The following is a 24,163-nucleotide window of genomic DNA, read 5'->3' as shown; positions in this document are numbered from 1 at the left end:
GTGCACCCCCGGCGGTCCCACACACGATCCATCCCCCCTAAAGCTTGTAACCTCCCATTGATGGCCGCCCACCTGCCTCCCACATCGGCTCCCACCCACCAACGATCATGGCCATCGATGGCCGATGCAGAGAGGGCCATAGAGTGTCTCTCTCTGCATCGGACTGCTAAGAAATGTTATTGCAGGATGCCATGTTATTGCAGGCATCACTGCAATAACATGAAAGCGGCTGGAAGCGATCAGGATCGCTTCCACCGCTTGGAAACACCAACGGCGTACAGGGTACGTCCTTGGTTGTTAAGGACCTTTTTTTTGTAGGATGTACCTTGTACGTCGTTGGTCCTTAACGGGTTAATAGTAATTTTTAAAAACCGGGCACTTATTCATTCCAATTTACATTCACTTTAACTAGAAAATGTCTCTCAATTCAGAGTTGTGCTTTTCCGTTTATGGATCAAACACGCTAATCTTCTAGTATCTCATTAACAAATTAATTGTAGTTGATACATTTTCAGAAAACAACACAAATTCATACAGGAATTAAACATTTAAAAAAACTAACAGCTACTTAAATTTGATGCAAAAAAAATCACATACAAGGCGATTATCAATGTAGTAAATTAATTTTATCTCAAAATCAATGCATTAAAGGAAATAGTTTCTTTCTTGGATAACATATATATTTAAAAAAAACTAAATTGCTAAATAAATATAATTAATTCATTATAGAATGTTTAATTTTGTTTATATATCGTGTTATTTCAAATTTATTTGTATTTATTTTTTGTTTGTTTTCAGATTTAAAGCACTTCTTACCAACAAATCTTCTGGGGAAAACAACTGCATTGAAATAAATTATGTGAAATACCACATCTTTCAGGTAGCTTATTTATGTACAGTATTTCTAAATTATAGTTAAGTGAATACATATCATGAACCGTTGAGTTATAAAAAAGTATAAATAAAATATTAATTACAAATTAATGTATTGTAAAATATTTAATGTTTACCTTATTATATTATCCCTGAGTTGCTTAGAGTCACATTATAGTGTGTACAAAGATAGATTAGATAGATAGATTAGATAGATAGATTAGATAGATAGATTAGATAGATAGATTAGATAGATAGATTAGATAGATAGATAGATAGATAGATAGATTAGATAGATTAGATATAAAGCCCAACCCTTACTTATATTTTAATACAAAAAGGTACCTATTTACGAAGCTGTGTAATTAGCTTTGGGGCTGTTTTGGTGCACAGTAAAAGTTAAGAAACACCGCGGCATTTTAACGTGTTTACAATCTTAGCTGTTCAGGGCGTCAGACAACCCAAATGTATTTGTCTGGGTTGACTGACAAGTCCTACTCTCACGTTATTGGTTTAGTGAGTGCAGGGGGTGGGGTTGCATAAATTAACACTTGTGCAATCCTAAATTCTCCCAGCCAGTGCTTCTCCAGAGGTCCTGAAGGTGTGCGGACAGGTTTTGCTTCTTGAGAACCATGTCTGCACACAGTATGATAAATGGGGCCCTATGTTTAATAATTTGCTTGCCATTCTGTGTGTGATTGGCTGTTTGAACCAAATACTTGTGTATTAATGTTATAAGGCAGTCAAAGAAAAGGGCCAACATAAAAAAACTATCACCTAGATTAAGAGTTTTGCGTTAGAGGCTATGCGGTGCTAACGAGCAGTTTTCCCTCACCGCTCACTTACCTGCAGCACTGGTATTACGAGTTTTCAGAAACCCGTCGTTAAAAGACAAGAAGTGAGCGTTGAGCAAAATTTTGCTCTTTACAGCACTCCAATACCAGCGCTGCTTAAGTCAGCGGTGAGCTGGTGTAACGTGCTCGTGCACGATTTCCCCATAGGAATCAACAGGGAGAGCCGGCTGAAAAAAAGTCTAACACCTGCCAAAAAGCAGCGTAAAACTCCTTAACGCAGCCCCATTGATTCCTATGCGGAAATACATTTTATGTTTACACCTAACACCCTAACATGAACCCCGAGTCTAAACACCCCTAATCTTACACTTATTAACCCCTAATATGCCGCCCGACATCGCCGACACCTGCATTATATTTATTAACCCCTAATCTGCCGCCCCCAATGTCGCCGCCACCTACCTACACTTATTAACCCCTAATCTGCCGCTCCAAACGTCGCCGCCACTATAATAAACATATTAACCCCTAAACCGCCGCACTCCCACCTCGCAAACATTAGTTCAATATTATTAACCCCTAATCTGCCATCCCTAACATCGCCGCCACCTACCTACATTTATTAACCCTTAATCTGCCGCCCCCAATGTCGCCGCCACTATATTAAAGTTATTAACCCCTAAACCTAAGTCTAACTCTAACCCTAACACTCCCTAACTTAAATATAATTTAAATAAATCTAAATAAATATTCCTATCATTAACTAAATTATTCCTATTTAAAACTAAATACTTACCTGTAAAATAAACCCTAAGCTAGCTACAATATAACTAATAGTTACATTGTAGCTAGCTTAGGCTTTATTTTTATTTTACAGGCAAGTTTGTATTTATTTTAACTAGGTAGAATAGTTATTAAATAGTTATTAACTATTTAATAACTACCTAGCTAAAATAAATACAAATTTACCTGTAAAATAAAACCTAACCTAAGTTACACTAACACCTAACACTACACTATAATTAAATACAATTAAATTAAATTAGTTAAAGTACAAAAAAATAAAATAAATAAATTACAGAAAATAATAAACAAATTATAGAAATTTAAACTAATTACACCTAATCTAATAGCCCTATTAAAATAAAAAAAGCCTCCCCAAAATAAAAATAAAAAACCCTAGCCTAAGCTAAACTACCAATAGCCCTTAAAAGGGCCTTTTGCGGGGCATTGCCCCAAAGTAATCAGCTCTTTTACCTGTAAAAAAAAATACAAACAACCCCCCCAACAGTAAAACCCACCACCCACACAACCAACCCCCCAAATAAAATACTATCTAAAAAAACCTAAGCTCCCCATTGCACTGAAAAGGCCATTTGGATGGGCATTGCCCTTAAAAGGGCAGTTAGCTCTTTTGCCACCCAAACCCTAATCTAAAAAATAAAACCCACCCAATACACCCTTAAAAAAACCTAACACTAACCCCCTGAAGATCGACTTACCGGGAGAAGTCTTCATCCAAGCCGGGCCAAAGTCCTCAACGAAGCCGGGAGAAGTCTTCATCCAAGCTGTGTGAAGTGGTCCTCCAGACGGGCAGAAGTCTTCATCCAACCCAAGCGAAGTGGTCCTCCAGACGGGCAGAAGTCTTCATCCAGGCGGCATCTTCTATCTTCATCCATCCGGCGCGGACCGGCTCCATCTTCAAGACATCCGACACGGAGCATCCTCTTCTTCCGACGACTAAAACAGAATGAAGGTACCTTTAAGTGACGTCATCCAAGATGGCGTCCCTTAGATTCTGATTGGCTGATAGAATTTTATCAGCCAATCAGAATTAAGGTAGAAAAAATCCTATTGGCTGATGCAATCAGCCAATAGGATTGAAGTTCAATGTCTTGAAGATGGAGCCGCTCCGCATGGATGAAGATAGAAGATGCCGTCTGGATGAAGACTTCTGCCCGTCTGGAGGACCACTTCGCCCGGCTTGGATGAAGACTTCTGCCGGTCTGGAGGACCACTTCGCCCGGCTTTGTTTGTAGACTTCTCCCGGCTTCGTTGAGGACTTCGGCCGGGCTTGGATGAAGACTTCTCCCGGTAAGTCGATCTTCAGGGGGTTAGTGTTAGGTTTTTTAAAGGGTGTATTGGGTGGGTTTTATTTTTTAGATTAGGATTTGGGTGGCAAAAGAGCTAACTGCCCTTTTAAGGGCAATGCCCATCCAAATGCCCTTTTCAGGGCAATGGGGAGCTTAGGTTTTTTTAGATAGTATTTTATTTGGGGGTTTGGTTGTGTGGGTGGTGGGTTTTACTGTTGGGGGGGTTGTTTGTATTTTTTTTTACAGGTAAAAGAGCTGATTACTTTGGGGCAATGCCCTGCAAAAGGCCCTTTTAAGGGCTATTGGTAGTTTAGTTTAGGCTAGGGTTTTTTTTATTTTGGGGGGCTTTTTTATTTTAATAGGGCTATTAGATTAGGTGTAATTAGTTTAAATTTCTGTAATTTGTTTATTATTTTCTGTAATTTAGAGTTTGTTTTTTGTGACTTTAACTAATTTAATTTAATTTATTTAATTGTATTTAATTTAGTTAATTTATTTAATTATAGTGTAGTGTTAGGTGTTAGTGTAACTTAGGTTAGGTTTTATTTTACAGGTAAATTTGTATTTATTTTAGCTAGGTAGTTATTAAATAGTTAATAACTATTTAAAAACTATTCTACCTAGTTAAAATAAATACAAACTTGCCTGTAAAATAAAAATAAAGCCTAAGCTAGCTACAATGTAACTATTAGTTATATTGTAGCTAGCTTAGGGTTTATTTTACAGGTAAGTATTTAGTTTTAAATAGGAATAATTTAGTTAATGATAGTAATTTTATTTAGATTTATTTAAATTATATTTTAGTTAGGAGATGTTAGGGTTAGACTTAGGTTTAGGGGTTAATAACTTTAATATAGTGGCGGCAACGTTGGGGGCGGCAGATTAGGGGTCATTAAATGTAGGTAGGTGGCGGCGATGTTAGGGACGGCAGATTAGGGGTTAATAATATTTAACTAATGTTTGCGAGGCGGTAGTGCGGCGGTTTAGCGGTTAATATATTTATTATAGAGGCAGCGACATTGGGGGCGGCAGATTAGGGGTTAATAAGTGTAGGTAGGTGATGGCGCCATTGGAGGCAGCAGATTAGGGGTTAAGAAATATAATGTAGGTGTCGGCGATGTTGGGGGCAGCAGATTAGGGGTTCATAAGTATAATGTAGGTGGCGGCGGTGTCCGAAGCGGCAGATTAGGGGTTAAAATTTTTATTATAGTGTTTGCGATGTGGGAGGGCCTCGGTTTAGGGGTTAATAGGTAGTTTATGGGTGTTAGTGTACTTTTTAGCACTTTAGTTATGAGTTTTATGTTACGGTGTTGTACCATAAAACTCTTAACTACTGACTTTTAAATGCGTTAGGACTCTTGACAGGAGAGGGTGTACCGCTCACTTTTTGGCCTCCCAGGACAGACTCGTAATACCGGCGCTATGGAAGTCCCATAAAAAAAAGGGTTTACGAAGTTTACGTAAGTCGTTTTGCGGTAAGGCCAAAGAAGTGTGTGGTCACCCTAAACCTTCAAGACTCGTAATACCAGCGGGCGTAAAAAAAGCAGCGTTAGGACCTCTTAACGCTGCTTTTTTACCCTAACGCACAACTCGTAATCTAGGCGTATGTTTTTAAAGGTATTAAAAGTAGTTTCCAGCTCTTCAAATATTGCACTTTAAAAACACAGTAGCCAATCTAGGACTTTAGTATCCATTTATAGATTCCTTCAAGGTGCAATTTTATTCCAAGTTATTGAGTGTATGGCAAGAAAAATAGTCACCAGTTGATAGACAAAAATACGCTTTTACTGCAAGTAAGAATCCCAAGGCCCATCTAGTCTGCCATATTTCTATATAAGGTACAGTATATCATTTTTAATCCTGAGCATGGCATTATGGATAGCCTAGGCATTCTTAAATGGTTTTTCAGCATTTGTCCAAATCACATCTGGACCACAGCTATTTTTTTTTTATTTTATTTTTAATAAAACATTCATTTTTACCCTGGTTAATTAATTAGCAATCCAATGTCAACAACTGTTAAAGAGACACTGCACTATTTATTTAATAAATGTTGTTTATCTATTAATCATCACATTTCTTGTAACATTGCATAATTATACTGATTTATTTTCAGCTAAAATATTTATAGTAGATTCTGTTTATTATATCTTAACTAGTCCTAAAGCCCGTGTACACGGCCAATTTTTTAAGTACCGCGGTTCCAACCCTTGCTCCCTCTCTCTCCCCCTCTCTTTTGCGCTCTCTCTCTCTCCCCCTCTCTTTTGAGCTCTCACTCTCCCCCCTCTTTTGATCTCTCTCTCCCCCTTCTTTTGTTCTATCTCTCCCCCTCTTTTGCTCTCTCTCTCCCCCCTCTTTTGTTCTCTCTCTCCCCCCTCTTTTGCTCTCTCTCCCCTCTTTTGCTTTCTTTCTCTCTCCCCCCTTCTTCTGCTCTCTCCCCCCTCTTTTGCTCTCTCTCTCTCGTCTTCTTTTGCTCTCTCCCCCTCTTTTGCTCTCTCTCTCCCCCCTCTTTTGCTCTCTCTCTCCCCCCTCTTTTGTTCTATCTCTCCCCCCCTCTTTTGCGCTCTCTCTCCCCACTCTCTTTTGAGCTCTCTCTCTCCCCCCTCTCTTTTGAGCTCTCTCCCCCTCTCTTTTGAGCTCTCTCTCTCCCCCCTCTCTTTTGAGCTCTCTCTCTCCCCCTCTTTTGTGCTCTCTCTCTCTCCCCCTCTTTTGCGCTCTCTCTCCCCTTCTTTTGCGCTCTCTCTCCCCCTCTTTTGCGCTCTCTCTCCCCCTCTTTTGCGCTCTCTCTCCCCCTTCTCTTTTGAGCTCTCTCTCACCCCCTCTCTTTTAAGCTCTCTCTCTCCCCCCTCTCTTTTGAGCTCTCTCTCTCCCTCTCTTTTGTGTTCTCTTTCTTTTCCCCTCTCTTTTGAGCTCTCTCTCTCCCCCCTCTCTTTTGTGCTCTCCCTCTCTTTTGAGCTCTCTCTCTCCCTCTCTTTTGAGCTCTCTTCCCCTCTCTTTTGAGCTCTCTTCCCCCTCTTTTGCGCTCTCTCTCTCCCCCTCTTTTGCGCTCTCTTTCTGTCCCCCTCTTTTGTGCTCTCTCTCCCCCTCTTTTGCGCTCTCTCTCCCCCTCTTTTGCACTCTCTCTCCCCCTTCTCTTTTGAGCTCTGTCTCCCCCCTCTCTTTTGAGCTCTCTCTCTCCCCCCTCTCTTTTGAGCTCTCTCTCCCCCCTCTCTTTTGAGCTCTCTCTCTACCTCCTCTCTTTTGAGCTCTCTCCCTCTCTTTTGTGCTCTCTCTCCCCCTCTCTTTTGTGCTCTCTCTCCCCCTCTTTTGCGCTCTCTCTCCCCCTCTTTTGCGCTCTCTTTCCCCCTCTTTTGCGCTCTCTCTCTCCCCCTCTTTTGCTCTCTCACTTTCTCTCCCCCCCTCTTTTGCTCTCTCTCTCCCCCCCCCCCCTCTCTTGCTCTCTCTCTCTCTTTTCCCACTCTTTTGCTCGCTTTCTATATTTCCCTCCTCTCTTTTGGCCTCTCCCACCTCTCTCCCGTTGACCACGCCCCTTAATGCCTGCTCCTGCGAGGCCACGCCCCCTGTCATGCACGCGAGGTCACGCCCCTTGTCACGCCCGCGAGGCCATGCCCCCTTATCACGTCCGCCGGCCACGCCCCCACCAGGCAGCTTCGCAGTGCGCACTCCTCTGCTGATCAAGGCCAGGTATGTTTGTCCTCTGCAGTCTCTACTGCGCATGACTGCATCTGACAAACATACCTGGCCTTTTATTATATAGGATTACCACTATATATTCTTTACTTGTTTGATTTTCTTTTTAATTTTGTTTTATCTTGTTCACTATATTTGTATGCCATACAATCTTAACGGAATAGCTAAAAAAAAACTGCATTTCCATTAAAAAAAATAATAGAATTAAAAACATAGAAATAACATAATAATGCTGAAAGGCTAATTGTGTAAAATGCTTAAACAACCACATAAATAAGATGGCTATGAGGATTTTCAGAAAGTGAGAAATTATCTAATGCTAGTTAATTGAAAAATCTTTCAAATGTCCATTTATTTACTTTGTTTTCTTTTTTTCTCTAGTTGATCATGCAATACTTGTATTGTGGAGGCACGGAATCACTTCTCATTAAAAATAATGAAATCATGGAGGTAAGATGCGTATTGTGGAAGTCTTCAGTAAATTACATGTTCAAACTTAACCAGCCACAGATGTTTTGAAAAGAACCCATTTGTTTGCTTGAAAAAGAAAAGTCTTTACTGCAGTGCCAATTTCCTAATGATTATTATTGCATGTGCAAAATAATAAGATGGAAGACTGAAATGGTTTTGTTTTGTTCCCTGAATATTTGTGTACAAAACAAGTTAAAAAATATGTTGTGGAAGTTATAAATTCTCTTTTTTTTTTCTTTTCTTTTTTTTTCCAGCTTCTGTCTGCTGCCAAATTTTTTCATCTAGAAGCTTTGCAACGCCACTGTGAGATAATTTGTGCAAAGAGCATAAATACCGAGAACTGTGTGGATATTTACAACCATGCCAAGGTAAACTCAAACAGGATTAATAGATTGACATATAAAATCTGTTCTAAATTTTTGTTTACCATCCAATGATGAATACAAAAACACATTTTAAGCAGATTAATAGCAACCTAAAGTAACACCTGAATATCTTCACTGGTTTAAAGGGTTTACATGGAAGGTTATTATAATCTGTTCATCTCAGTTATTTATATCTTGCAGTAGGTTTCAACCCTCTTATAAAATCTTCACTTTTTGTTCTCACGCTACCAAATGCCCTTAAACACAAGAGTCAATATAAAAGTTCCATGATTACAATATAGGGTTCCCATTATCAAATTGCTTTGGAGTTCTTATGGGGCAGGCTCGGGATCCTAAGAGCCAATCAGGAGAAGCAATCATGCAGCTGGGTCATGTGACTACAGCTGCTGACTGGGTCACCAGCTGCTTACGCTTGAGGCCAGCAGTTCTCTGCAGCACCCGAGCAGCATTTTAATATGTATTTAATATGTACTTTTTGTTCTCACGCTACCAAAGGCCCTTAAACAAACACAAGAGTCAATTTTAAAATTTCATGATTACAATATAGGGTTCCCATTATCAAGTTGCTTTGGAGTTCTTATGGGGCAGGCTCGGGATCCTAGGAGCCAATCAGGAGAAGCAATCATGCAGCTGGGTCATGTGACTACAGCTGCTGACTGGGTCACCAGCTGCCTACGCTTGAGGCCAGCAGTTCTCTGCAGCACCCGAGCAGCATTTTAATATGTATTTAACCAGGGCCAGACTGGGGAAAAAAAGCAGTCCTGGAAAAACCTAAGGAGCAGCCCTATATTCTGTCATATATATATATATATATATATATATATATATATATATATATGTATACACACAAGCAAGTCATTCACAGACAATAATAATTTACATGGTGTTTAAGATGAATATACAAAGCGCCTTGCTTGCAATAATAAATAAGGTAGTTGAGTGCTTCAGCGTAAAAAAAAATATGCAGCAGCCGTTTAGATAATAATAATGTAGGGGGCAGCATAGCACCAATATTAACAGTATAGCTAAGGTCCAGGACATAAAGCATTGCGCCGTATCTGACCTACATTGAATAAGATTGTTTGAAACCTGATATCTAAGAAGCTCAGATATCACTAAAAGCATTTTAAATATTATCATTAGACTAAAAGAATTGTGGGGGCTTACTAAGACTAAACCTGAAGCTAGACATTTATGAAAGTATAATAATTTGTAAGTAGTAGCTAATAAAGCCATTCTGAATTTGGCAAAGGGCACAAACAAATGTGAAGCTATACGAAAAAAACAATAGGTCATCTAACAAATATAACTCTATGTCAACAAAAGAGAACCACTGTAATGTACTTCTAATCTCACAGTGTAAATGAGTTGGAGAAGTATAAGGGGCAAGACTTGGCTGCTGATCACAAGTCCAAAGGAGGGTTAAGACTAGAAAAATTTAGCATGGCAAAGAAACCTAAATACAAATATATAAGCATAAGCAATACATTCAAACAATGCTTAAAAGGTAATTAAAACAGATAAGATATTGCTTAAATTAGTAAGCAGGCCACATGAATAGAAATCTCTCTGTTAACCTAATATCCTGGTATGTAGAACTGCCTCAATCATTATGCTTATAGAAGGCAGAAACATATTGTGGATCACATATATTACCCCACTTAGCTGTGCTGCTTCTACTTACTTTAGCTCCAGACCATGTGCTTGTGGCTGTGGCCTGCTGCTCTCTAATGCGCCGGTCCATATGGCCTCCAGCTTGGCTCCCTCCGTGTCGCCTATGCAGGCTCACACCCTCTCCGCAGTGCTATTAGAGCAGAGCGGCTGCCACACTCTCTACGTGTCAGGGTGCCAGGAATCAGACTGAGATGAGAAGTGCAAAAATAATCACACCTTTATTAATAGCAAAAAATAATAAAAAGTCCACAAGTCAAATAACAAGCCAGGAGTCAAAACCAGAGCTGGTAGTCAGACGAGCTGAGTCAGGAGCCAAAGCGAATAGTCAGGCGAGCCGAGTCAGGAGCCAAAGCGAGTAGTCAGATGAGCCGGAATCAGGAACAAGGAGAACAGCAGAGTCAGGAACAAGCCAGGGATCAGGAACCAGGAGGGACGTCAGACAGCAAGGTAATACACAGGAACTCTCACAAACAGTTCTGAGACAACGCAAGGGCAAAGCATACTGAACAGAGGCCCTTTAAATAATAAGTGATGACATCACAATTCTGAGACTGCATCCTGTCTCACATGGATGATGTACAATAGTCTGGCCATAAAATGGCATGCAGGGAATGAGCAGCATCACACACTATGCACCAGAGTCAGCAAGAGAGTTGAGTAAAATGGTTGCCAGCAGCACATGGCAAACAAAGCAGGGAAAAAAAACCTGACACTACGGGAGCATGAGCTTCGGTGCGGTTAAAAAGCAGGTTGCTCCGCTCTGCAATCACACTCCCTTTTTCAGATAAATGTTGCTTATATATATGATAAGTTTGTGGCTAAAAGTATTTTAAGAAACAAAATGAGAAGTTATGCTCTGATAGAAAATAATATGTAGCATTACTCAGATAAAGCTGAGGAGGAGTTACCTTAGCTAAAATGGAGTTCAAAAGAATGATATAATGAACTTCCTAGCACGTACTTAATACTTCCCAAAGAACACACAGGTTGGTAAAGTGATGTGCACAAAATGTAGATTAATAAATGAGTACCTGTCAGGTTTTATGAAGAGAGAGGAGAAATCCAGTGTATGCTGTTCACAAGAGAGACTGTGAGGATCCACTTTGCAGCTGTAGTAGGCAAACAGGAAATGAAGGCAGTCAGGTAGAAGAATGACAGGGAAACTCCAATATGATTGCGAAGCAATCCTGAATACAGCAGACAAGCAGAAAAGAAGATCCGGAGGTTGAGAAATAGGCAGGCAAACTTGAGAATCCTGAAACAACCTGGAAGCTGACAAACAGAGGAATAAATCAGCAGGCAAAACATTAAGACCCAGAGGTGAAGCGACTTGTTAGTAGTGCACCATACAAACAGCACAATAACGGAAACCATTTGTGGAGGAGGGAGGATCCCTTAAATAGGGACTAAGTTTGAGAGGAGGAAATTATTTAAAGAGACAGTCAGGTCGATCTGTTAGGGTGGCCCACCGGGATTTTTCCTGGTACACCGGTGGCTCAATCTGGCCCTGTGTTTAACCCCTTTGCGGGGTTATGTAAAACACTTAGAGTTGCTGTGTCACTAGTGATAAAATTACACTCTAACAAAAGCATGTAATTTTCCACTATAATGGTCTTTTCATAGCAACTATACCACTTCCTTAGTGGCCACCTCTTGCAAACTGTCTGCGAACATATACTCAGGATTAGACCTGACATCAGTAGGCAATAGTTACAATAAAAACAGCCTGGATCAAATATACCAGCTGCTTTATAATTCTGAGCCTGATTAACACTCATATAACATATTTTCTTTAAAGAGAGTTAGGTATCCAAAATAATGGAGTTTAAGAGAATGAGTTCAGTAAAAAATAATAATAAATAAATACAAACAACTGAGACATGCATAATGTCATGAAGACCTCATCATTTTAGAATGTCAGGGGTTAGTTTTTCTTTTTCTTCTGTGTCCTGTATTTCAATGCTATTTACTACTACTTATCAGAACTATCTTAAAAAGGCAAGGTTTTTGGGAAGAATAGGTTTTATTACCTACATCTGGTGAACCAAATACAAGGTACAATTCAGTCTTCTCCCTATAGTGATCTTTATGGGCCAAGATATCAACACAGAGTGACAAAAGGCAGTGTCCTCTGTCAAGACACAGACCTTGAGGCCCATTTATCAAGCTCCGAAGGGAGCTTGAGGGCCTGTGTTTCTGGCGAGCCTACAGGCTCGCCAGAAACAGCAGTTATGAAGCAGCAGTCTAAAGACCGCAGCTCCATAACCTTGTCCGCCAGCTCTGAGCAGGCGGACATAGATCGCCACCATTCAATCCGATTGAGTACGATCGGGTTGATTGACACCCCCTTGCTGGCGGCCGATTGGCCGCGAGTTTGCAGGGGGCGGCGCTGCTGGTGCAATGCTGAATACTGAGAGCGTATTGCTCTCCACATTCAGCGAGGTCTGTCGGACCTGATCCGCACTGTCGGATCAGGTCCGACAGACCTTTAATAAATAGGCCTCCTTGGCTCAATTAGTATTATTATTATTAATATTAATACTACTACTACTACTATTAATTATAATATAATATAATAATATCCTCTGAACTACACAGCACAATCCTTACTCCAGAAATATTCTTTTTCTTTAATATGACTTAAAGGGACATGAAACCCAAATTTTCTTCTTTCATGATTCAGATAGAGAATACAATTTTAAACAACTTTCCAATTTACTTCTATTATTTAATTTGCTTCCTTCTCTTGTTATCCTTTGCTTAAAGCTTTATCTAGGAAAGCTCAGGAGCAGCAGAGAACCTAGGTTCTAGCTGTTGATTGGTAGCTACATATATATATCTATTGTGATTGGCTCACCCATGAGTTCAGTTAGAAACCATTAGTGCATTGCTGCTACTTCAACAAATGATACCAAGAGAATGAAACAAATTAGATAATAGAAGTAAATTAGAAAGTTGTTTAAAATTGTATTCTCTATCTAAATCATGAAATAAAAATGTGTGTTTTATGTCATTAACAGATTTATATTTAACCCCTCAAGTGAGTAGTATATTTTACTGACAAATTTCAAAGTTATGTCTATTTCCACTCCTGTATCACATGACAGCCATCAGCCAATCACAAATGCATATATGTACATTCTGTGATTTCTTGCACATTTTGCTAATGGAAGTAAATTGGAAAGTTGTTTAAAACTGCATGCTCTATCAATGAAATTTTACTTGGCAGATCTCCATTAGTAAGTACCTGTGGTGAGGTCAACAAATGATGTTCTCTCCAGAAATTGTTCACTTATATAAGGCAGCAAAACTGTCATCATATAGAATGTTAGCAAAAATAATTTAGAAACTTTGCATCATTTGACAAGCCAGCAATGGCCTTATGCTGATTCCTAATTTACCTTATGACAAGTCCACACCTGCTGAAAAGCAAGTATTCTTTTAAAAGAAAAAGGACAAACATGCAAGAGAAAGAACATCAAAGTTGAGAGTCAAGAATGTTCCTATACCCAATAATGGGCCAGATTACAAGTAAGAGCTATCATTAGTGAGAGGAGCGTAAATGTAATTGCAGTGTTCTTTACGCTAAAATCCATATTACAAGTGGCGCTTATTCATTTGCGTGAATTTGCGGTAATTTACGCTCCTCCCCATATTTTCTACGGGTAGAGTAGAGCTCATTTACCGCTCAAACTTTTTATGCTATCTGAAAGGTCACGTAAAGATTTTTTCCGGATAAATAGTTTCACTAAACTTCACTATGAACCCCTAAACTGCCACCCCCCACATCAAAAACTACCTATTTACACTATAAACCCCTAAATCACCACACACCCCTACCACAAAGTAAGATTCTACACTGTTAGCCCCTAAACTGCCAGCCCTCCACATTGCAAAGTCTCCACTACACTATAAACCCCCAAACCGCCAGCCCCCCACATCGCAAACTACCTATGTACACTATTAACCCCTAAACTACAATATAATGTATTGGGGACTTTGTGGTGGGCTATGTGGCGGTTTAGGGGTTATTAGAGTAGGAGCATATGGCGATCTGGTTTGCGCGAGTAGGTTGTTAGTAAGGATTGGCGAATGTGTTTATATTCAAATTCGAATGTTAGAACGAATGTTATTGTAGAAATTCGATTTACATAATAGCATATTGATAAGAATGAATATTCTTAAAAATTATATTGTCGAATGTTATTTACAGTTTTCAAATCTATCTATTGGGTTCTTGTAAAGCGCGGCTATTCACCCGTAAGGTTCTCAAGGCGCTAAGGGTTGCAGTTCAGTTGAAGAGCCAGGTCTTGAGGTCCTTTCTAAACTTTGTTAGGGCGGTAGCTTTTCTGAAAGGCAGCGGGAGGGTGTTCCAAGTCTTGGCTGCCAGGTGAGAGAAAGATCTGCCTCCCGCTGTGGTTTTCCTGATGCGGGAGATGACTGTGAGGGCTTGGTCGGCCGATCGAAGTTGTCTGGCTGGGGTGTAGAAGGTAACGCAGTGGTTGATGTATTCAGGACCGATGTTGTGGAGGGCCTTGAATGCGTGAGTGAGAAGCTTGAAGGTTATTCTTTTGCTTATGGTGAGCCAGTGCAGGTCCCGCAGGTGTTTGGTAATGTGGCATTGGCGGGGGATGTCGAGGATGAGTCTGGCAGAGGCGTTCTGGATGTGCTGGAGTCTCTTTTGAATCTTGATGGTGGAGCCCGCATAGAGTGCGTTGCCGTAGTCCAGTCGGCTGCTGACGAGGGTGTGGGTGACAGTCTTCCTGGTCTCGGTTAGGATCCACGTGAAGATCTTTCACAGCAGGTGGAGTATGTGGAAGCATGCAGAGGAGACGGCGTTGATTTGTCGGTCCATGGAGAGTGATGACACCAGAATGACGCCTAGATTTAGTGCATGATCGGTGGGGGTTGGAGGCTGTGACATTCGAATTCGAATATTACATTTATAAAACACAGTTGTAGACTAGAAATACTATTTCGAATTCATATTCGAATGTAGCATTTGAATTCGAAAATTACATTTAAAAAACAGTATTAGACTAGAAATACTATTTTGAATTCGAATGTGACATTCAAATTCGAATGTAGCATTCTAATACATTTATTAAACACAGTTGTAGACTAGAAATATTATTTCGAATTCGAATGTGACATTCGAATGTCACATTCAAATTTGAATATTACATTTTGAAATTAAATGAATAGATAGCTAAACATTCTATTATTCAAATTAATATTTTCGAATGTTATTGAAAAATTTGAAAACGAAAATTCGAAAATAGAATGTTAGAATGTTATATAAACATTCAAAATTCGAATGTATCAAAATTAATTTTAAATTTCGAATTTTTAAAACATTCGCCCATCCCTAGTTTTTTTTTTCTCCATTGACTTCTATAGGGAAATAGGTTATCACACACGCGATCAGCTTTTGGTGATCATCAGGTTAGCGCGAGCGCAATAACTTTTTACTTTCAACTCGTAATATCAGCACAACCCGACGAGCGCAAAATATATGTACATATCCCCAAATCCAGAATTATTCTGAAATCCAGACTTTTTATAAATATTTTTAAAAAATTAACATTATTAAAAATTACCATTTTTCTCTGTCAATAAGTCATAATCATAATCTACTCTGCCTGCATCTTTTTTGTTGTTGTTGTTTTTGTTTTTTTGTTCCAACATGCAAATGCTAGTCTGTATCTATTTTACTATTACCCTTCAGATTACAGTACTGTACTATTAATCTGATGGTAAAGTTATATAAATCTACCTTTAGGTGTATAATCTATTTTATGAAATGTAAATATTGCTTAAATGACATAAGATTTTGTTGTTTAAACTTGTCCCCATCCCATCTTCAAGCTGTACCATTTTACAGATGCAAATATACACCTATCCTGAAATCCAAACCTTTCCTGGAAAAAGAGATACCTATAAATCACCCTTGTATTAAGATAAAGTGTCAAAAAAACAACCATATTTTTTTTTATATTTAGATTTATATTGACAAATATTCACATTAATAAGAAATACTGTGCACAATTTTTTTCTGTTACATTAAGAAAAACTATTGATATATTTGTGTTGGGTTAGATAATATAGTTGTGTTGTTTCTCTTGATGATATTATCTGTAAAAAGATCTTTGATTGCTTTTTGTATGTTTAACGGACCAACATGTCAATATATAAAACAAAATTTTATCATAGGTTTCCATGGTCTTATAAGTAAATTAATTCTAGTTAGAGTTTTATCTTGGTGACGTTGATGTTTTTTTTTCTCTCCACAGTTTCTTGGTGTTCCTGAACTTTCATCATATTGTGAAGGATATTTTTTGAAAAATATGATGCTTCTTATTGAAAATGAAGCCTTTAAACAATTATTGTATGATAAGAATGGAGAAACGACAGGTCAGGATGTGTTAGGGGACTTACAGAGGACGTTGGCAACCAGGATACAATCAATTCACCTTTCTTCCTCTAAAGGGTCAATTGTATAGAGATGAAAGCTGCCACAAAAACAATGTTTATTGTACGAATGCAATGGATTATGCAGAGAGAAAAAACTTTTAATGTGATAAGATTTTCTCTTTTTTTCTGTTGACTGCATTCCAAGACTTCAGTCCTCTTGGCTAAGGAAACAATTCTAGAATTTCTCATTTTTAAGACATTAATACTCTAAGAAAGAAGGCTTTAGTTTATTCTGAAGAAAAACAAGATGGAGTCTCCAAAAGACAAACCAATAAGCATGGAAAGCTACGATGACATATAAAAAGTGGACCTAGAAATAAATTTAGGAGCCCTATTTATTTATGAAATTCCATAGTGGTATGCATCTCTGATTTTGTGGGATCATTCATAAAACTACAGTACCTATTGTTTATTTAAACTTAACTGTTACACATTGAACCAGATTGGCACTGTCCGATGGAAATATGATGACAAATGTTTAAGGGTTAGACTTTCTAAAGTTTTCTTAAAAATTGGGGTGGCCTTGTAGGTAAATGAAAATTTCGTAGCTTTTAGCTTTTGGTTTTCAAAAGTTCTATTTAATATAAATGACTCTTTCCTATGATGAGATGGTAATAATTATGTGAATCCTGTACGACTAAGATTGTCTTTTCTTATTTAGGTTGTATCTTTCCCAAATGAACTAGATTTGAAAAATGAGATATTGTTTGTCGATATTGACTTGGTTAGTTATCAACAATGTTAGAAATCGGCATGTCAAGTAGTTATTTTGGTCAAAATTTAAGCAAACTTGGACTTGCATGGTATCCTCATTGTGCGTCATTTTGCCAAGAAAAATGCAGTTACCTAGTCAAAATTCATTTGTGAAGTACAAAGAAAAATTCTATTCTGTTTCACTGTGAATATGTTAAATTGTTGATTGTAGATGTTAGTTTTTACATTACATATGATGCTAAAGTGTTATTCTATTCTTGTAATATAAGGTAATTATTTTTATTGCATTGTAGAGACAATACCAGCGTGTTGATGTATTCTAGTACAGAAAAAAAAGCCATATGGAACATTGCTACCACTCAAAATACACACAATTATCTTGTTTGGGTTAGCAGGACATATATTATAGAATGGTATCAAAACATACTGTAGGTCTTTACATGTCTTTTGTTGTATGCGTCAAATTCCTTGGTTAATTTACTGCCAGAAAGACCGACTTGTTAAGTGCCACAATGCATAGATTTGCATGTACAATTTATTGTAAAACCTGTGAAGATACGACCAATGTTACTAGAATAACATTTTTCATGGCAAATCATGGGCATTGTTAGTTTTTTTCCCAGCATGCCACTTCACATTAAGGCTAGACTGCTAGATATTAGATTTTCATTTGGCAATGCAATGTATTTTTGGTACTCTGTTAAAAATATAAATGTCTGGTGCTGTTTGATGTTTCTGGCTTTTGGGATACTCAAACCACACAAGTATCACAGAATCTAATAATATGAAATAAAGCTGTTTTATAGCTTTTTCGGTAAACACTTTCTGTACATGCTCAATAAGACTGTCATCTTCCTGTCCAATAGATCACAAATTGCTGCCTAACTTTAAAAAAAAACTATTCACAATAAAAATACGGCATGACAACTTAACAATGAATTAGACAATTTGTCAATATTTGAGATGTCATAATGTTGTCTTTAGTATATGATTAATTTAAACTGTGTAAATAATGTATTGTACAATGCTAACAGTAAGGGGGGAATGTGTTAAGAGAATAATTTTGGCTGCTTAAAATATAACTCAGTGTTTTCTTATTTTTTTAAATGAAAAAGTACATATATTTTCTGTGGTTCCTGCAGTATATTACCAGTATATCACACTCCTTATTGCTAGAAATCACACAAGAAAAATGTGTTAAAATAAAACATGTTTCATTATATCACCAAATACATTTACCTTTTTTGTCTGAAAAAATTGCAACAAGTTAAGGTTTTATTATTGATGTGATCATAAATAAATTACAGCTTCCACAAGCAAGACAACAATAACATTTACACAACAGTAATGGCTGCTCTGCAGCATTCAAGGGGTTAAATTACTATACACTTAATGTGATTGTAAAGTTGAATGATTTAAAGCCCAGTATTTAAAAATACTCTTAAAAACATGGGAACTTTAAGTTATTAACTTTATAGTTATGTTTCTTTCTTAAAATACTTACCTTTTGTTACTATAATCACACCGACATTCCTCCGCCTGCATCTCCTTCAGTATAGAGCAGATCAATGACGAATCTGGCTTCCTCCAATCATTGTGTGCCCCCTTTGGCATCCAGCACGTGAGGCATGCAACGATTGGAGGAAGCTAAATACTGAAGGAGATTTGGGGGAGAATCGGTGGTAAGTTTACAGTAACAAAAAGAAGAGTATTTTTAAAAAAAGAAACGTAATTGTAAAGTTTAATGACTTAAAGTGCCCATGTTTTTCATAGTATTTTTAAATACTGGGCTTTAAATCATTCAACTTTACAATCACTTTAAAAGGGAGAGAAAAGTTAATAAGTAATACAAAAAAGTGATGAAAATACATTTTATTATTGTGCTGCTTTTGTGGGAAGCATTGATTACACTGCGGTCTAGTATTTTCCTCCAGCTGACCCAGAACTGAACTAATGTTGGAGACAGAAGTGAAATTAGCATATATTTTTTTTTGAGATAAGGAAGCTATTTTAAGTTTGTATCAATATATACATATATTGTATAGAAAGTATCATAGAGTTTTTAGTTCCTTTAGTTATGAGATACATACAGTATTTACATTTCCTAAATGTTCTACCTTAATAGGACATTAAACACTAAACAAATTCTAGGTGGAATTATGTATTTAAAGCAACGATTAGTCTGAGAATAATATACAGATGTATTTTAAAAATTCTGTAAGATTTTTAAACAGTGAAGAGATAAGTGTAAAGTTCTACAGGATTACAAGTGGAGAGCAAAAATAGTATCACTACTGAGCACTGAGCTGCTCAAGTTACATCAATAGCATTCCTATTCTTGTGCTCGTATTACAAGTTAAAAGTAAAATGTTAGCAGGAGAGCAAAAGACTTAGACGTTTCAACTTGTAATATGAGCAATGTTTAATGCAGCCGTGATACCCATTTAAAGTATAGGGTGCACTAAAGGAGTGTCTGCTGCGCTAAACATCCCCTAGTGCAGTCCAGCGATATAGAAATAAACATTGGATGCTATTAACACTTTAACTTCTAGCTTTCTATACATTCATCTTCTATTAGTTGAGGAGTTTTGTATTTTGGGACATCGTCACAGACATAGGGGCTGTGAGAAAGAACCGGAATAGTGTCCCAAAACTTGCTTGATTTTAGTGTAGTGATCTGATGATCTTCACCCAAACTCACAGGAAAGAAGGAAAAACACAATATAGTGGTCTATTAGGGAATATAGTCTACCACAGAGGACTAGTACTTTTCTGAGCTACGACTAAGCTATTCCTCTGTGGTGAGACTACATTCCCTAATAGGCTTCGCTATTTTGTGTTTTTATTTCTTTCCTGTGAGGTGGGTTAAGATCATCACATCACTAAATTACAATCAAGCAAGTTTTGGGACACAATTCCGGTCCTTCCTCTTTGGACTCTGTGACATATCCTTATCTTTTATTTTGTATACACTGTGTTTTTCAATTTTATTTTCATTATTAGTGTACACATAGGCACTTACCTTTGATTATTTTGTAATAGGAACTGTGAGCTATTCCTGAAATACCTGTATAGGTCAATGGATACATTAACATACTTCAAACACATACAAGGAACAACACTCAATGACATTATGAGACCTATTTCATGTTGTATAAAATACAAACATAAAATCATAGCTTATAAAAGTTGTATTTATACACATTCGGTTTTGCTTGAAATACTAACAGTCCCTAAAGGTATATAAAAAACAACAACTTGCATTTGTTTACTTCTTATATTTCTTAGAACCTGGGTCACCTTTTCAACAGGAAATATACATAAAGCCACATAGCGAGCTACGAGATTTCCTGTGGAACATTTCCTTTGAATGGCTCTTGTAAAAAACTTTCAGGCTGTGGATCTCAGAGCTGCAACACTGAGTTAAATGACACTTTAATGAATGTAGATCAGTTTCTCCCTCAAGTTCTATCCGTAAAATCTGTGTACTTGATAACTGGAGAATAAGATTATGGTTTGATAATAAACTCAACTATGGTATCAGTCTTTTTTTAATTAATATTATTTTGTATTTTCACATTAAAGGCTAAGTACAGTAGCATTGTGAATTTTGTTTACAAAGTATTAGTGAAGAACAAAATAACAAGTTAAATTAACACAAAAATAAACGTTTTAGTCATTTTTAGACATTTATTTGGATCCTTCATTAGGATCCAAATGAGGAAGAAGGCGGATGCACATGGCATACGACTCTTTTCTGAGCCAGATTTATTCTTGTGAAAGTGCAACACACTAAGATCTGGATTTGCACAGATCTTAGTTCATCAAACATTAACAAGAATAAATCTGGCTCCGAAAAAACTGAATGCCATGAGCGAGCGCCTTCTTCTGCATTCGAATCCATTATTTTATACATTTTTACTTATTTATATTATGAGCTTCATTTATCGAGCTGCAAAGGCAGTTTTGGAGCCCAAGAGGTGCAGGCATGCTCATGCTAACCATGTGTTCAGAAGCAGCAGTCATAAAGCCACTGCTTCCTAAACTATCCTTAACACCTCAGTGTCTTTCTGGGGTGATTGATAGACCCCTCTCTTGTACAATCAGTCACGCAAGAGTAGGGGTTGGCAATGCACATGCAGTTGCATGAGCAATAATAATTGCAGTAGCAGACATTGCTTGTAGCTGTCAACTTTGTCTGCCCTCTACTAGATAAATGAAGGTCTTTATTTTCATTATAGCAGGGGTGTCCAACCACTTCATATGGGCAAGACACTTGCAGATTTACTGAAGAGATTTTTAAATTCTATTAATAACAATATTTATATATACGCTTTATTAACAACATATAAACAATCTTCAAATGGTCAGTTTTTTAGCCAGACAAGTAATATAAACCTATAGGGACCTATTTATCAAAGGTCTTGCGGACCTGATCCGACAGTGCGGATCAGGTCTGCAAGACCTCACTGAATGCGGAGAGCAATGCGCTCTCCGTATTTAGCATTGCACCAGCAGCTCACAAGAGCTGCTGGTGCAACGCCGCCCCCTGCAGACTCGCGGCCAATGGGCTGCCAGCAGGGAGGTGTCAATCAACCCCATCGTACTCGATCGGGTTAATTTCCGGCGATTCCTGTTCGCCTGCTCAGAGCAGTCTTTAGACCACTGCTTCATAACTGCTGTTTCTGGCGAGTTTGAAGACTCGCCAGAAACACAGGCCCACAAGCTCCGTTCGGAGCTTGATAAATGGGCCCCATATACTTTAAATGCATACATATTTATGTAAATAAAGTTATTAAGCAAAAAAAAAAAAAAAAAAAAAAAAACCTTTTAAACTTTAAAAAGCTACTTTCTCATATTTGGCAAAACTTTTTGCAACATAATCATTGACATCACAAATTTCATTACAATGATATCATCAAATGACATTGATATAATCAGGTCATATATAATACCACTGTAATTGTATTTATACTAAACAAAATAATATATCATATCCTATGTTATTCATCATAGTATATGAAAAATAAATCAATGAATGTAAGCATAATAAAATAATATTAACATTTAAGATACCTATAACACATACACTATATGGCCAAAAGTATGTGGACACCTGACTATCACACCTATATAAGTTTGTAGGACATCCCATTCCAAAACCATAGGCATTAATATGGATTGCTCTCTCTTTACAGCTGTAACTGCTACAACTCTTCAGGTAACGCTTTCCACAAAATTTTGAGTGGGTCTGTAGAAGTTTTCACCCATTCAGCTAAAAAGGCATTTGTGAGGCCAGGCACTAATGTTGGACAAGAAGGTCTGGCTCACAAATGGTGTTTTAATTCATCCCAAATGTGTTCAATAGAGTTGAGGTTAGGACTCTGTGCAGGCCGCTCGAGTTCCACCACTTCAAACTCATCAAACCATGCCTTCATCATCCATGCTTTGCGCAAATGGGCACAGTCATGCTAGAACAGGAAACGGTACTCCTGTTGCTACAAAGTTGGAAGCACCCAAATGTCTAAAATGTCTTTGTATCCTGTAGCATTAAGATGACCATTCACTGGAACTAAGGGCCTATCGCAAACCCTGAAAAACATCCCCAGACCATAATCCTTCCTCCACCAAACTTTACCATAGGGACTATGCATTACAGTAAGTAGAATTCTACTGGCATCCACCACACCTAGATTCTTCCATTAGACTGCTCCATAGTAAAGTGTGATTTATCACTTCAAAGAACACATTTCCATTGCTTCAGAGTCCAGTGGTTGTGTGCTTTACACCACTCTAGCCAACATTTAGCATTACACATGTTGCTGTGAGGCTTGTGTACAGCTGCTAGGCCATGTAAACCCATAATTAAAGCTCCTAAAACACAGTTGTGGTGATGTTGCTTTCAGAGGAAGTTTGGAACTCTGTAGTAAGTGACGTAACAGATGATAAGCGATCTTGATTTGCATAAGTTTGCATGATCTACCACTGTATGGCTAGGCTGTTGTTGCTCCTAGACACTTCCACTTAACAATAATAGTACTTACAGTTGACTGTGGCAGATCTTGACTTGTGGAATCATATCACAGTATCATGTTTAAAGTTACTAAGCTCTTCAGTATGCCCCACTGACCTGTCAATGTTTGTTTATGGAGATTTCATGGCTATGCACCTGCACCTCTTAGCAATGAATGCGGCTGAAATGCCTGAGCTCAGTAATTAGTAGGGGTATCCACATACTTTGTCATATAGTGTAACTCATTCAATAATAAAATGATGAACCACAGCAACTTTTTATACTTATACAACTTATAAGCGAGTAATAATAATCCAGTCAGTTTAGTATAATTTAAGTAAACATATATTGTACCTAATTAAACAACATACCTATTTAGCAGTAGCAACCAATTCACAATAATTATGTATGTCCCACATAAATCACTATCTAGAAATTAAAGTTGTGTTATTTTTGCACTTACATAGGCTACAATACAATTGGCTCGCTAACATTTGCACGCAAGCGATATAGGAATATCGCGCCCATGCTAACGTGCTCACATTACAAGTTGAAAGTAAACATGATTGCAAGAGTGCAATCGCATTTTATGCTCGTTGGCTTAGTGTGACTAAAAACATTGTGTAAAGGGTAGTGAGTTAAAATAAGTTGCACCAAACACAAGATAAATACATTTAAAATTACTGTTACACTCATATATACATTATCTGATAACAAATGAGTCATGTAAATATTTTTTTTTAAAAGTTATAAGGGCTCAAAGGTATATGGTATATGACAAGGTGTTTGACTGCAAAGGGCTATAGTGTATGTATACATATACCGCACATGAAAACGTAATTATCTTAAAGGAACATTAAACCCCCAAAAAATCTTTCATGATGCAGATAGAGAATACAATTTTAAACAACATTCCAATTTACTTCTATTATCTAATTTGCTTCATTGTATAGATATCCTTTGTTGAAGAAATAGCAATGC

At 37.7% G+C, this 24,163-nt stretch overlaps 1 protein-coding gene across 2 annotated transcripts in view; it reads left to right on the top strand.

Annotated features, from left to right (window-relative positions):
* The window catches only part of ABTB3 (ankyrin repeat and BTB domain containing 3), a 328,216-nt gene extending 309,817 nt beyond the window's left edge, over window positions 1–18,399 (top strand). For both annotated transcript variants that reach the window (XM_053718757.1, XM_053718756.1), the window contains 4 exons: window positions 799–880; window positions 7,832–7,900; window positions 8,176–8,289; window positions 16,275–18,399. In XM_053718757.1, coding sequence (XP_053574732.1) covers window positions 799–880; window positions 7,832–7,900; window positions 8,176–8,289; window positions 16,275–16,484 — 475 coding nt within the window. In that variant the 3' untranslated portion in view covers window positions 16,485–18,399. The remainder of the gene's footprint in view (window positions 1–798; window positions 881–7,831; window positions 7,901–8,175; window positions 8,290–16,274) is intronic.
* Window positions 18,400–24,163: the final 5,764 nt, after the last annotated feature.

Source organism: Bombina bombina, chromosome 6, assembly GCF_027579735.1.
Source record: "Bombina bombina isolate aBomBom1 chromosome 6, aBomBom1.pri, whole genome shotgun sequence".
Taxonomy (NCBI): Eukaryota; Metazoa; Chordata; class Amphibia; order Anura; family Bombinatoridae; genus Bombina; species Bombina bombina.
The sequence above is the reverse complement of the archived record's forward strand: the minus strand, read 5'-3'. Positions and strand labels throughout refer to the sequence as shown.